The sequence below is a fragment of the Cucumis sativus genome, chromosome 7 (assembly GCF_000004075.3).
Source record: "Cucumis sativus cultivar 9930 chromosome 7, Cucumber_9930_V3, whole genome shotgun sequence".
Lineage (NCBI taxonomy): Eukaryota > Viridiplantae > Streptophyta > Magnoliopsida > Cucurbitales > Cucurbitaceae > Cucumis > Cucumis sativus.
The window spans coordinates 21,915,294-21,928,656 of NC_026661.2; the positions used below are offsets into that span (position 1 = coordinate 21,915,294).

Below are 13,363 nucleotides of genomic sequence, written 5' to 3' on the forward strand. Positions count from 1 at the left end.
CTTCTTTTAAGTACTAAATTAGAATTATTTTTCTAAAAAAAGAAATGGATATAATTATAAGTTGGACTATATGTGGATATATATTTTTACTTAAAAGTAAATTTAGAGTAAGTACAAAAAAGGTTTTTCCAAAAGTAGCGCTAAACTATTATTTTGTCAAATATTACAATGTGATATTTATAATTAGAACTAAAATAATATGGCCAGCGAGTTTTGGGAAAACATAGCATTGCATATTTGCATTGGCGGGAAGACTCAACCGCTTCGCTATCAGTTTAGAAATTCCCCTTTACAGAGAGGTTAAGCTTCACAATCTTCTTCATAAACCCTAATTTTAGCATTCACAGATTGGATTTGATGTTCTTAGCGAATAAGATGGTGTTCCTTTTCTTGTTTCTTCTCCCCAAATTTAGTAAGACAATCGTAATCAAACCCACTCCCCACTCCCCTTTCCGCAACTTACCATTTGTCCTCATTTCCCCTCACCCTATTCCAATTCCGTCACCGGTGCCCTGTGGAGTTTTCGAGCTATGGCGACTCCCATGGCTGAAGAAGAATCCTTCGATTCCTATTCCACCAACAATACGGTGATTGCGATTAGTAGGGACAAGAACAGTCACTATGCGGTTAAATGGGCTGTGGAACATTTGTTCAATAGGAAGAACACTGGCGAATGCGTTCTTATTCATGTTCGGACTCAGAGCTTGCATCCCCGTAGGTATCCGTCTCCCTTGTTGTTGACGTCGTTTGGCCGTCATTATTTCTTAAAATTTGAAATGTATATTGGTGTTTGGAGATGAATCAATGATTTCTTGTGATCTTGCCTTTGTATGCAGAGGAGGTGGATACGATTCCTAAGGAGTTTCGGCCACCAACTGAAGCTGAGTTGCACCAGTTCTTCCTTCCCTATCGAGGATTTTGCGCACGAAAAGGAGTAAACAATTTCCCAATTCTTTGTCATAACCAAATAATGGATAGTTCTTGTTTTTTTTGATGCGATGATGAATCATTTATGAATTAGATCAAAGTGTTAGCAAACACTCCTTGAATATTATTATTCTATAATATTAGTTCGACATATATCAAATCAGGCACTATGAGCATGCCATATAGGACATTGAGTTGGTTCTAGGAAACACTTCGATTTAATGAGGGTTATTTCCTGCCGTATTCATCCATAAAATTCATTTTAAGTCAGCTTGTTTAAAGGAAATATTTGTGTTTTTTGCAATTTTCAGATAGTTGCAAAGGAGATAATCATCCATGATATTGATGTTCCAAATGCACTTATTGACCATATCAGTAAACACTCCATTAGCAATATTGTTGTGGGTGCTTCCAACCGGAATCCTATTATGAGGTTTGTCACTCTCGTTGCCTCGGTGGTACGGAAGATTTAATTTTAGTAGTGTATTTAAGAAATTAATCTGAGCTATTAGCATCTGCATTAATGCAGGAAGCTCAAGAATCCTGATGTTGCAACGTGCTTACTCAAATCAGCTCCAGAATCATGTTCTGTATATGTCATAGCTAGAGGAAAAGTTCATACGAAGAGGTTGAGGAAGCGAAATAAGTCACAAACTGACATGACAGAAACACAAACCGGAACTCCACGAATCAGCGGGTCTTTATCAAAAACACAAAAATCAGCATATTCTAGTATCTCTGGACAATCTGAAGATAAATACAGGTAAAAATTCAAAATATACATTTTTTTGGTATATAGAACATTCCACAACATTCATCTTTCTTATATATGACAAATTTATTTGATTAAACTTCTTTTTTTGCACCTTCCCTAATTTCCTCTATAGATAGAATTCTTATCATTAGCTGATTGGGATGCTGATGCAGTGGCTCTCTGGAATTGCATACTTGAAATGCAATCCAAGACAAAGGGCTGATGAAATTTTCTCAGAAGTTTGATTTCTATGTCTTCTTTTTACTGGTTTGCTAAGACAAGCCTAAATTTCTTTTTACGTTGCTCATTCAGTGGTCTTTGTTTGCGTAGTCATAGGATATGCATACAGGATTTTAATGCTTTTCCCTCTTCATTCTTGATCAGTAGCTTTGGTTGCTGGCCTAGAACTGCCTTTAGAGGTGATGGTTGTAAGTTGTAACCATTGACTAAGAGCACTTTGTTTCAATTGCAGGTATAGTTCTGGCACCAGTAATGATTCAACGTCAGGAATTAGTGACTTTTCGGGGCCTCTCAGTTTCAAATCAATTGAAACATCCTTTGAGAACCAAGATTTTTCCCTAAGTTCCTCAGAGACTAGTACGAGGAGCTATGTTTCCTCTAGCACCCCAGTAAGTAAAAATTATTCAATTTCTTGCCCAGCAAAGGAGCTGTCTAATTTTGGTCAATTAATAGTTACATTTAGAACATCATCTGTATTTGAGTTTACATTTGGGTGATGAATTTTTATAAACTATATGTTATGTAGTTATAGAAATGGACGATTAACTAAATAAGTTAGCTTATCTGCATTTGTAGCCTACAATCGAATATGAGATGAAAAAGTTGAGGTTTGAACTCAAAAAAATGATGGAAATGTATGACTCGGCTTGCAAGGAAGCTGCAGTAGCAAAACAGAAGGTAAGAACCGATGACTAAATTTTCTATATCAAATGATATACTCGTAGTCTCAGAAGTTCTAGATGGTACATTGTTTGAAGCCTGTTGATCCTGAAAGAAAAATACTATGTTTGATGACTGATATCAGGCAAAAGAACTCCGACATTTGAAGATGGAAAAGGAAGAAGACAACAAAATTGAGTGCGGTAAATCTACTTATGAGGCTCTAACAACATTGGCTGAGTTTGAGAAGCAAAAGAACAAGGCTGAAGCAGAAGCAACTTTAGTGGCACAGAAGTTGGCTGAATTAGAGACCCAGAAAAAACGAATTATTACTGAAGAAAAAGCTAGGATTGAGGCAGAGGAGAGGAAGAAAACAATGGAGTTATTTGAACGCAGTAATATTTGTTATAGACGATTCAGCATTGATCAGATCGAAGTTGCAACAGATCATTTTAACGAGTCAAACAAGATTGGTGAAGGTGGCTATGGACCTGTTTACCAAGCCTTACTTGAGCATACTTCTGTTGCCATTAAGATCTTGAGACCGGATAGATCACATGGGCAGCGACAATTCCAGCAAGAGGTAAATTTCCTTTTTCTCTGTTTATCTTGGCTGGAAATAATTACACAGAATTATCAGCTATGCATAAGATTCCTGTAATAGTACATCGTTTAGTTGGTTGCTACTTCGTTGTCACGAGCTGTAATAACATGAAACTGAAGAAGAAACATATATTATAATAAACGACATCATGTAAAATTTCACCCATTTCATACATTCAGAAAGTTCCTGAAGGTTCGCTGTTTGTTGTTTGCAGATCGAGGTTCTAAGCCGGATGAGGCATCCAAACATGGTCCTCCTCTTAGGTGCCTGCCCAGAATACGGTTGCCTTGTTTATGAATATATGGAAAATGGGAGTTTGGAAGATCGTCTCTTCCGAAAAGATAACACTCCTCCAATCCCTTGGAGAATCCGCTTCAGGATAGCTTGTGACATTGCCACTGCCCTACTCTTCCTTCATCAAATGAAGCCAGAACCTGTGGTGCATCGTGATCTTAAGCCAGCCAACATTCTCTTAGATCACAACTATGTGAGCAAAATAGGTGACGTGGGTTTGGCCAGGCTAGTTCCACCGACGGTTGCTGATAGTGTCACTCAATATCACATGACTGCTGCAGCTGGAACCTTTTGTTACATTGATCCAGAATATCAACAAACAGGAATGTTGGGTGTGAAATCAGATATTTACTCATTTGGTGTTCTTCTACTTCAGCTCATCACTGCAAGGTCACCGATGGGTCTTTCATATCAGGTCGAGGAGGCTATTGAACATGGCAAATTTCCAGAGATACTTGATCCGACAATAACAGATTGGCCTATTGAAGATACTCTTGGACTTGCTCAATTAGCCCTCAAGTGCTGTGAGCTAAGAAAAAGAGACAGGCCCGACCTTTGTACGGTTCTAATGCCAGAACTGTCCAGGTTAAAAAATCTGGGGTCGGGTGAAACACCACCGAAGAGCAAGCTCGCAACTGTCAGCAGAGCACATGATCAACAAGTCCTTAACTCGGCTCCAGTCTTGAAGGGATCAGAAGGCGAGGTTAGTTTTCACTTAGCATCTTAGTCCCTAAATCAAAACTGCAAATTGTTTGTTAATGTGTAGAGTTTTAAAAAAAAGAGAAAAAAGGAAGTATCATCATGAAATGGAGATGGGAAATTGCATGTTTAAAATGTCATGCTAAAGCTTGTGTGAAAAAGGTTGAACAAAAAAGTTTGGACAATATTTATTGTTACCAGGCTTGGAACTTTTTTTACACAGGAGAAAAACCTTTGCATTTATATGTGTTGCTTATTATGTATAATCAGGAAGGAATGAGAAACAATCCTAACCTGCCAATGGAAATTCAACGTAGATCTATGTGAGAAAAAGATGGGAGCGATTGAAAGTGAGTACGAGATTTTGGAGCCAAAAGGGTGGTATCGGTTTGAATACCATTTCTTCACAGATAAAGAAAAAATGGAGCATACCAAGTATACCAATCAGTGGAAAACGAGTTGATGGATCGAAGAAGAAGCAGCAACCGCAGCAAATCTCTGAACGTTGTTGGTCTTTTGGAAGTTGTGCTTCTGCTGCTACGTTGGGGTTCAAGAAACTGCAGTCTTTTTCATAATAAACATGAGATTTTTTCAACTTGTACTGTCTAAATTTCATTCTTGTTTTAGTATTTGGGTTCTATCTCACAATCATCTAATCTCACTTGTGAATGTCTGCAAATTAAATATGGTGTTTGTTCTCACACACCCTTTTCCTTTCTCAAAAACTCATTTGTAACTGTATTTCATTTCTTTACACTTGGGTTTTATTCTATTCATTATAAATCAGCGGTCTTTCTATTTCACAGATGAATCAATTTTCAGGCTTATTTGTTTCTTTCTTTTTCTTTTTAGTCTCTCTAGTTTTCTTTTAGTCGATTTTGATTGTATCACATTTGAACAAAATATGTCTTGGCCGCTAATATATACTCAATGACAGTTGAGTTATGGTGGTTAGTTTATCACGAAGATACACAATTTGAGGCAAGAACATGACTAAAGATAGTCGTACATGTTATCTAGGACGCTTAAATCTCAGTCTTCTCTTATTTAGTTTAGAGATGACAACGTGTAAATGACTCATTTATTATTATTATTATGCTTTGACTTGGATGATAATGGTGCTAAAGATTATGTCAATTTAATGGGAATATTCATGTGCACCTATTAATTTCTTACCATTGGATAATTAATTTTGTTGAAAATAGCTAACATTTTAAAAACATGTTCCAATGGCAAAAGTAAATGAATATTAGGTCTCATAACTATGTGTATTTAAACGAAAAATATAACAAACATGTTAAATATTTATATTGTATAAAATATTTTTTTAAACATAAAAAAGTATCAAAACTACTCCAAGTAACATGCTATACATCGACCACATGTGCGCGATACACAATAGCGTAGAGTGATCGTGATTTTGATACACGATCTCGGACATACCCTGTCCCGAGATATTCCGAGATGAAAGAATTATTCGTTTTGTTATTATATCTCAGACCTTAATGGCATCGAGATAGAATAATTTTTATTTTATTTTATTCGATCTCAGACCTACATTGTCATGAGATAAAATATTTATGTTTTTAGTTATTCGATATCAAACTTTAATTGCATTTAGATGGTTCAAGATGAAAGAGCTCTACGTTTATTTTATTCATCGCCCATACATTGCCCTTAAGATTAATTGCACTAAAATAATTTGAGATTAATAAATCTCAACGAAGCTATAAATCGAAGGAGCAAATATGAAATATACGAAAAAAATAATTCTTTTTTTGTTATATCTATGGTAAATATTTTGAGTTTTCATTATATTTATATAAATTGTTCTTTCAAAAAATTATTTTTATTCTTAAAAATTTGGCTGAGATATATTTTTTTTATTATTTACTTAAAAGAAAGAGGGAAAGACTTGTAAAAAATTGAAAATGAATAAACTTAATTTTCCAAAATCAAAACAGAAACCAAGAGGATAACCATTTTGTTTCGTTGGCTTAAAGCATTACGTGAGACTAAATTAATCTGCGGCCTTACAAAACCGACTTTGTAGCTTACGTGTTTCGGTTCGGCTAAGTTGAGCCGCCCTATAAGTATGGTTTAACTCGGTCAACCGGAGATACCAGAGACTGCTTGAAAGGTAAAATCCGAACCGGCAATCCGGTTTACCGGGCTATGTACTGAACCGAGAATCGGCGCGATTCTTTTCCCGCATAAAATAGTGAGAATCGCATTTCTTAAGAATCTCTCTCTCCGCTTCAATTCTTTCTCTCTCTTGGAGAGAATTGAGCGTAACCCTAAGCTTAGAACTCAAATCAACCATGGCGGTCCATTCTTCCAATCGCGATACTGATTCAGAGTTTGATCATAGCTCATCCCAACCGCGTCTTTACAATCCCTACAAGGATCTCCAGGTTCCATATCGAAACTTCCAGCTTCCAACCTCCCCAGAGTTTCTTTTCGATGAAGAAGCTCGCCGCCAGCGTCGATCTTGGGGCGAGAATCTCACCTTCTACACTGGTTGCGGTTACCTCGCCGGTGCAGTAGGAGGCGCGTCTACAGGACTTGTATCCGGCGTTAAATCTTTTGAATCAGGTGATACTATGAAACTCCGGATCAATCGGATCCTGAACTCGTCTGGTCATTCGGGGCGTCTCTGGGGAAATCGGCTTGGCGTGATTGGGCTGCTATATGCGGGTTTGGAGAGCGGAATTGAGGCTGTGAGGGATACGGACGATGTGTGGAACTGTGTTGCGGCCGGACTTGGTACTGGTGCGCTTTATCGTGCAGCAAGAGGGGTAAGATCGGCGGCGGTGGCTGGAGCTGTTGGCGGTGTCGTGGTTGGTTTGGCGGTGACGGGTAAGCAGATGTTGAAGCGGTATGTGCCGATATGATGTGGGGAAAAGGAATGTTTTTTTTTTTTGCAATTTTGATCGATATACTTCGTTTTAGGGAGTCATAGTTTTATATGTGAAACTGTGATGAGAATGCTGAGGATTGAATTAACTAATTCACTTGATATTTTCTATACGAGTTTAACTCGTGCTTCTTCTTTGAGTGATGTAATTCGTCGAGTTCTCTGATAATGAATAATCTTCAAGAATTTAGACTTGTGGTATGGGAATGATCAAATTATTTCCATTACTTCTGATGATTTGGTTGTAAGTAATGAGATTGTTTGAGGTTTGTTCGTTGTCGTATCTCATCAATTAGTAACTTATTGTTTGGCTGCTTCAATATATAATTTTCAAGTTTTTGAGAACAGAACACAGATCCACGTTTGATGCTTTCATGGCTTGATGGAGTACACAAGATTTGTGATTCCGTGGTCAATGCTTGTCGATAATGGTGAATTTTGTAGAAAATTATAATGCCCCTTTTGAGCTTAGGTATTCGGATAGTCTTATACGCCCTGTATGAGCAAATGAATTCAACTTTAATCTCTTATCTGTTCACATTCTAATGGTGTTAATATGTGAGACTATTCAAGGTTGTAACTTTTACCTAGCCAAATCGCTGGTCATCCTTGATTCACCCGTTCCAATCCTTTTGTTGTAGAGAACTTTTACCTTGCTTATTCTTGACCATTGTTTGATCATTAAACCAAAGCTCTTCAAATGAAATATGTTTTGTTCTTCCAAGTTAACTTGAAATCTTTGATCGGAATTTAGTTCATCTTTGCAAAAGTTAGGCATGTTTTTTGATTTCAATGAGAGGTGGTGGTATTTTGAGCAGGGTCGTTTTGAATGATTATGGTATCTCTTGAGTGTGTTGCTAGTAGTTGGTTTAGTTACAAATGAAATGGTGTCTCTGCAGAGTATAGAGTCTTGTGCTATCTTGATTTCTATTACAATAAAAGTCTTGGTAAATGCCCCTTCAAAAATGATATTGCACATTGATTGAACTCGGAAAATTGCCAAATAGGAAAAGTATGCTTTAAAGCTCTCCGTACGCTACCCTTGATTCTTTCAGCACTTGGTGCATCAACATCATGATCCTCGCAGGTGCATTGCTTTTATCGTTTCTCGTAGATATTTTACATCAAGTTTAACTGTTTTTCGTTTTAGCAACATTAACAGTTACAGGCAGTAAATGAACTGGCAGGTCCTCCCGAATTCCTACTCCACAAATGTTCTCATTGAGGCACATTCTTTGTCTTCATCAACCTGGTGGGATATTCTTCTTTATCATCCCAAGTGAAGCTATAGAAATGATTGTCATTGTAACAAAAATTTCATTGGATTTGACTGGATTTTGACATATGAACTACAGACAGTTTGGTAGCAAGTTGAGTAGAGGCATTCAATGTGACAAAAGGCAAAATCAACTGTTTGCTGAGGTATGTAAAAGGTTTCAATGAGATGTAATAGCTTCTCCTCTGTTCATAAAGCTCCATTTAAATCATTTGAAGTTGAAGCTATTCCTTTCCATCGACCTTTTAATCAATCTTACAAGATGGTTGATTAAAAAAGAAAATAATGATATTTTATATCAGAAAGCACCCACCTGAATTTTGAACACAGAAGAACCTTTGTAAGTTTTTAAGTATGTTCTGTTCTACCACTTTTTTAATTTATGAACTTTCAAGTTTACTCTATTGTAAACTTTCAAAATGTCCAAAACGTCCATAGTAATTCTTGTATTTTAGAGGTTGTTCCATTTTAGTCTTTACTTCTGTTCTAGTTTTAACGGATTAATGACAAAGCTTTGATTATGCATACTAACATATTTTGTTTCTTGCACTACAACGTTTGGTTGTCAAAGAAATTTATAGAAAATTAATTCATAGATAGTTGGTCACCGTAGATTGAACTCATAATTTTTTCGTAAGTTCATTTGAGTGTACTAACGTGTTAATATGAACATTAACACGTAAAATAACATAAATCAACTAAAAAGTTGAAAGATTATAATATACATAAAATTTTCGACCTAGCACCTCCTTTGGTGAGGAAATTGAAATTAGCTATAGTAAATAATTCTACTTTATATTGTTGTTTTTGTTTAGGCACAATTTTAATAGCTAACAAAATATTGCCAAGAATGGTGGCTACAAAATAATTAATTAATTATGTTTTTAGTAATATTTATATTAAGTTTACAATCAAAAGTTGAAAGAATTTGGATTATATTTTATTTAAATAAATCAAACAATTGAATACTAATTCACTTCAGATAATACAAGTTTTATGTGTCCATAACCTAATGGGTGCTTAGAATATCTTTGAGAACATAATTGCATTCCAAGTTTCGTTTTGTTGAGTTCTAACACACATCAGGAAAAAAGATGCAATGAATTATACATTAAAACTTAAAAAGTTAAATTTATTTATATTTCACATAGCTGCTACTATCATAGATTGTCCAACAAGTAAGAAAAATCACAATCAAAGTGAAAAGAACACACAATCAAAAGGGAAAGTATTTAGTGGATGATGACTATTTACTTTAGATTTAAGAAATCTAAATAAATCTAAAAAATGTTGAGAGAGAATTTTTATTTACTAGAAGTAAAATTGGTTTAATGTTTATATAAAAGAATTTACATAGTTAAAAAGAAGAGAAAAGAGAGAGAGAGAGAGAGAGAAGTACATGCAAGAGATTTGATTTGGAAGGAGCACATAATAGGACAAGAGAAGGGTAATTTCGGAATTTGGCTCAATTATTCTTAGTCTAAGGGTTACACTACAAAAACCTAACAGCCTTCACAAAAATTTCCCTCTTTCGCTCGCTGCGCTTTGCCCAAACACTCGCCTCCAACTCCACGGATCAGATCCGAAGAGTTTGGCAAACCCTAGCTTCCTCTCTTCAATCTTCATCTCTACCTTCTCTAACAATCCACAGGTTTGTTTTCCCTTCCTTTCTCTTTCGATTTTGCCTTCCACTTCTACTTATTCAACTCCACGAATATGGTTGTATGTACGTTTCCGCCTTCTTTTCATATCCCTTTTCTTGTTCCTTTAGCCTTGAACTACTCTGGGTTTTCTTTTTCTTGTTTCTTTTTTCTTTTATTATATCTCAGGATTTGACGCTAATCTGGTCTGTGGTTGTGGGTTGAGTTCGTTTTTATTCATTTCTTGTTTGTTTGTTTATGGCTATGGTTTGTAATTGTTTCTGTAATCTACGTGAATCTGTTTTTGCTTTAGAACGTTCTTGTTGTTCAACTCGTACATGAATCGTTGTCTACGCTTGGTTTGGGTTTTGTGGTTTTTTTTTTTTTCTTTCGATAGTATCTTGCTTTGGGAAAAGGTTAATGCGGTGTCTGTTTTTTTTTTTCTGAGAGAAAAAGTTATTAGATATCGTTTAAGTCCTTTTCCTACATTGAGACAGAAGTTTAATGCTTGTTCTCCTCTTTATATGGATTGCAAGTTTGGCTTTTCTGTTACAGATTTCCTTTCTCAGGATAGCTTTTAACAAATTTGTAATGTTGTTCTATTTATTCCTTGGTGGGGTTGATTAAATGGTAATGATTTTTTGTTTGTTGGCGGCATAGTTTTGGATATTTTTATCTGTTTGGTCTGTGTTCATATTTTGCATTGTTTTCCACTTACAGCTATGGCAGGTTTAGCTCCAGAAGGAACCCAATTTGATTCTCGCCAATACGATGCTAAAATGAATGAGATGTAAAGATTTTTCTCTTATTTCCCTTGTTTATATTTTTCCATTGCGATATTTCCCTGCTTCATGTTTGTGGACTTATTCAGTTCTATTTTCTTTCTCGATGCAGTCTTTCAGCCGAAGGGCAGGAATTTTTTACCTCATACGATGAAGTTTATGAAAGTTTTGATTCGATGGGGCTGCAAGAGAACCTCCTCAGAGGCATTTATGCCTATGGTAGATACTTATTTGCTTCATTTTTTTTTTCTCTATCAATTATGACTCTCTTTGGCCCAAAATATTTTTTTGTAGTTCCGTATATAATTCCTGGAGTTTTCCTAATTCTTTAAGGTTTTGAGAAACCTTCTGCAATTCAGCAAAGAGGTATAGTTCCCTTCTGCAAGGGCCTCGATGTGATTCAGCAGGCTCAATCTGGAACTGGAAAAACTGCAACTTTCTGCTCTGGGATACTTCAGCAACTTGATTATGGTCTAGTCCAGTGCCAGGCATTAGTTTTGGCACCGACTAGGGAGCTGGCTCAACAAATTGAGAAGGTTATGAGAGCTCTTGGAGATTATCTTGGAGTTAAGGTTCATGCTTGCGTGGGAGGGACAAGTGTCCGTGAGGATCAACGCATTCTTCAAGCTGGTGTTCATGTAGTAGTTGGAACACCTGGTCGTGTGTTTGACATGTTGAGGAGGCAGTCTCTTCGCCCAGATTGTATTAAGATGTTTGTATTGGATGAAGCTGATGAAATGCTTTCTCGAGGTTTCAAAGACCAGGTGAATTTCTCATCTTGTTGCAAGCATGTTATTGATGAACTAGCACTTTCATAATGAATGTGTTTAAGTAGGCAGGAAATCAGACATGAATATTGTATTATTAGGTTCATCAGTGCTGAATTCGTTTCTTGTGCCTGCTGAAAGTCAGATTCCTTAGCCTTGCTGCACGTTGGTATTTTGTTCTATTCATTTATCATAGAATTAAAGATTTTTAATTGTGTTCTATGTTTTTTGTGTGGTGGTAGATCTATGATATTTTCCAGCTGTTGCCATCAAAAATTCAAGTTGGGGTATTCTCAGCCACAATGCCTCCGGAAGCTTTGGAGATCACTAGGAAATTCATGAACAAGCCTGTCAGAATCTTGGTAAAACGTGATGAGCTTACTTTGGAAGGTATCAAACAATTTTACGTAAATGTTGATAAGGAAGATTGGAAGCTTGAAACTCTATGTGATCTGTACGAGACTCTGGCTATCACTCAAAGTGTCATCTTTGTTAACACACGTCGCAAGGTTGATTGGCTTACGGACAAGATGAGAAGCCGTGATCATACCGTATCGGCCACTCATGGTGACATGGACCAGAACACTCGTGATATAATCATGCGTGAATTTCGTTCTGGGTCGTCTCGTGTTCTTATCACAACTGACTTGTTAGCTCGTGGTATCGATGTTCAGCAAGTGTCCCTTGTCATAAATTATGATTTGCCGACCCAACCTGAAAATTACCTCCATCGAATTGGTCGAAGTGGGCGTTTTGGAAGAAAGGGTGTTGCCATCAATTTTGTTACAAATGATGATGAGAGAATGCTTTTTGATATTCAGAAGTTCTATAATGTGGTCATTGAGGAGCTGCCAGCCAATGTTGCAGATCTCCTATGATGAGGTTTTTGTTTGTTTTTGTTTTTGTTTTTGTTTATAGGGATGGGATTTCTCTCTTATCTCTGAATGACACTCTTTAGCCTCCCCCCACTTGAACTTCTCTATTTTTATCTTCACTTTGTTTTCATATATTAGTATTGTCAAACTGACATTTTGTTAATGATTTATTTCCTGCTTTCTGTGCAAAGATTGAGATTGTGTCAAGTTTTGTTGCGTTTGATCTTTGTAAATCTTTATATTTCTTTATTCTTTCTGAGGAAGAAGATGCCTTCTGCTGTTTATCCAATACAGTTCCACTTGATAAGAATGGTGCTTTTAATTTTATTATTAAAGTCAATTAGTGGATGAATACTATCCACTAGTAAACAACCTCGTGATAACTACTATTTTGATATCTTTTATTTATTTATTTACATGTGATCTTGGTGTCTAAAGAGATTCTTTTCTGTTTACTTTTTTTTCATGACAGTGGTCATTATTCATTTTAATTTATTCTATCACAAATCGTTGTTTATTTTCTATTAAACATGGTTCAAGCTAACTTTAAATTCAAATGATAAAACAATTATCCAATTATTGAAGTCGTGACATTTTGGTAATTCTAAAATATTTAGATTCACTTTGTTCATTCTCACAATTACTCTACGTTTTTACAATCTACATGTTTGCGAATATCTTTATAAAACTTGTTCTTATCTTTTTCTTTCCAAGCATCTTTCTATGTCTTTTTTCTCACCTATTTCAAAGAAGGTAAAATTCAAGATATTTGAAGATTTAAACATCTTTATTTCCTAAAAACAAATTTGCTTGTAACATACTACAGATGTATGTAGAAGTAATCGTAACATTAAATTTACCTATTATCAATTCGTTTTCCATTATGTTTCTTCTTCTTACCACCATCAGAGGGTAATGATAATTTGTT

The 13,363-nt window shown here is 35.9% G+C and overlaps 3 protein-coding genes and 1 non-coding gene across 6 annotated transcripts; all 4 read left to right on the forward strand.

Moving 5' to 3' along the window:
* Positions 1 to 219: 219 nt before the first annotated feature.
* LOC101209859 (U-box domain-containing protein 35) lies at positions 220 to 5,005 on the forward strand. 3 transcript variants are annotated; one of them, XM_011661336.2, is made up of 9 exons: positions 220 to 714; positions 837 to 934; positions 1,239 to 1,360; positions 1,457 to 1,690; positions 2,154 to 2,310; positions 2,498 to 2,599; positions 2,727 to 3,164; positions 3,400 to 4,182; positions 4,496 to 5,005. In XM_011661336.2, exons 1-9 carry the CDS (start codon positions 531 to 533, stop codon positions 4,751 to 4,753), a joined length of 2,376 nt encoding a protein of 791 aa, XP_011659638.1. In that variant the 5' UTR covers positions 220 to 530; the 3' UTR covers positions 4,754 to 5,005. The 3 variants fall into 3 exon arrangements, with proteins under 3 accessions (XP_011659638.1, XP_011659639.1, XP_004141807.1); XM_011661337.2 differs by having other exon boundaries at positions 221 to 718; XM_004141759.3 differs by having other exon boundaries at positions 222 to 714; positions 4,449 to 4,638.
* Positions 5,006 to 6,412: 1,407 nt separating this feature from the next.
* LOC101221925 (mitochondrial import inner membrane translocase subunit TIM23-1) lies at positions 6,413 to 7,415 on the forward strand. The gene has a single exon (XM_004141642.3). It carries the CDS (start codon positions 6,500 to 6,502, stop codon positions 7,070 to 7,072), a length of 573 nt encoding a protein of 190 aa, XP_004141690.1. The 5' UTR covers positions 6,413 to 6,499; the 3' UTR covers positions 7,073 to 7,415.
* Positions 7,416 to 9,737: 2,322 nt separating this feature from the next.
* On the forward strand, positions 9,738 to 12,642 carry LOC101221456 (eukaryotic initiation factor 4A-11). Its single transcript, XM_004141640.3, has 5 exons — positions 9,738 to 10,022; positions 10,732 to 10,801; positions 10,906 to 11,012; positions 11,127 to 11,557; positions 11,803 to 12,642. Exons 2-5 carry the CDS (start codon positions 10,734 to 10,736, stop codon positions 12,436 to 12,438), a joined length of 1,242 nt encoding a protein of 413 aa, XP_004141688.1. The 5' UTR covers positions 9,738 to 10,022; positions 10,732 to 10,733; the 3' UTR covers positions 12,439 to 12,642.
* On the forward strand, positions 10,480 to 10,568 carry LOC116405334. The gene has a single exon (XR_004218537.1). It is a non-coding gene; the product is annotated as a small nucleolar RNA snoR98 (small nucleolar RNA).
* Positions 12,643 to 13,363: the final 721 nt, after the last annotated feature.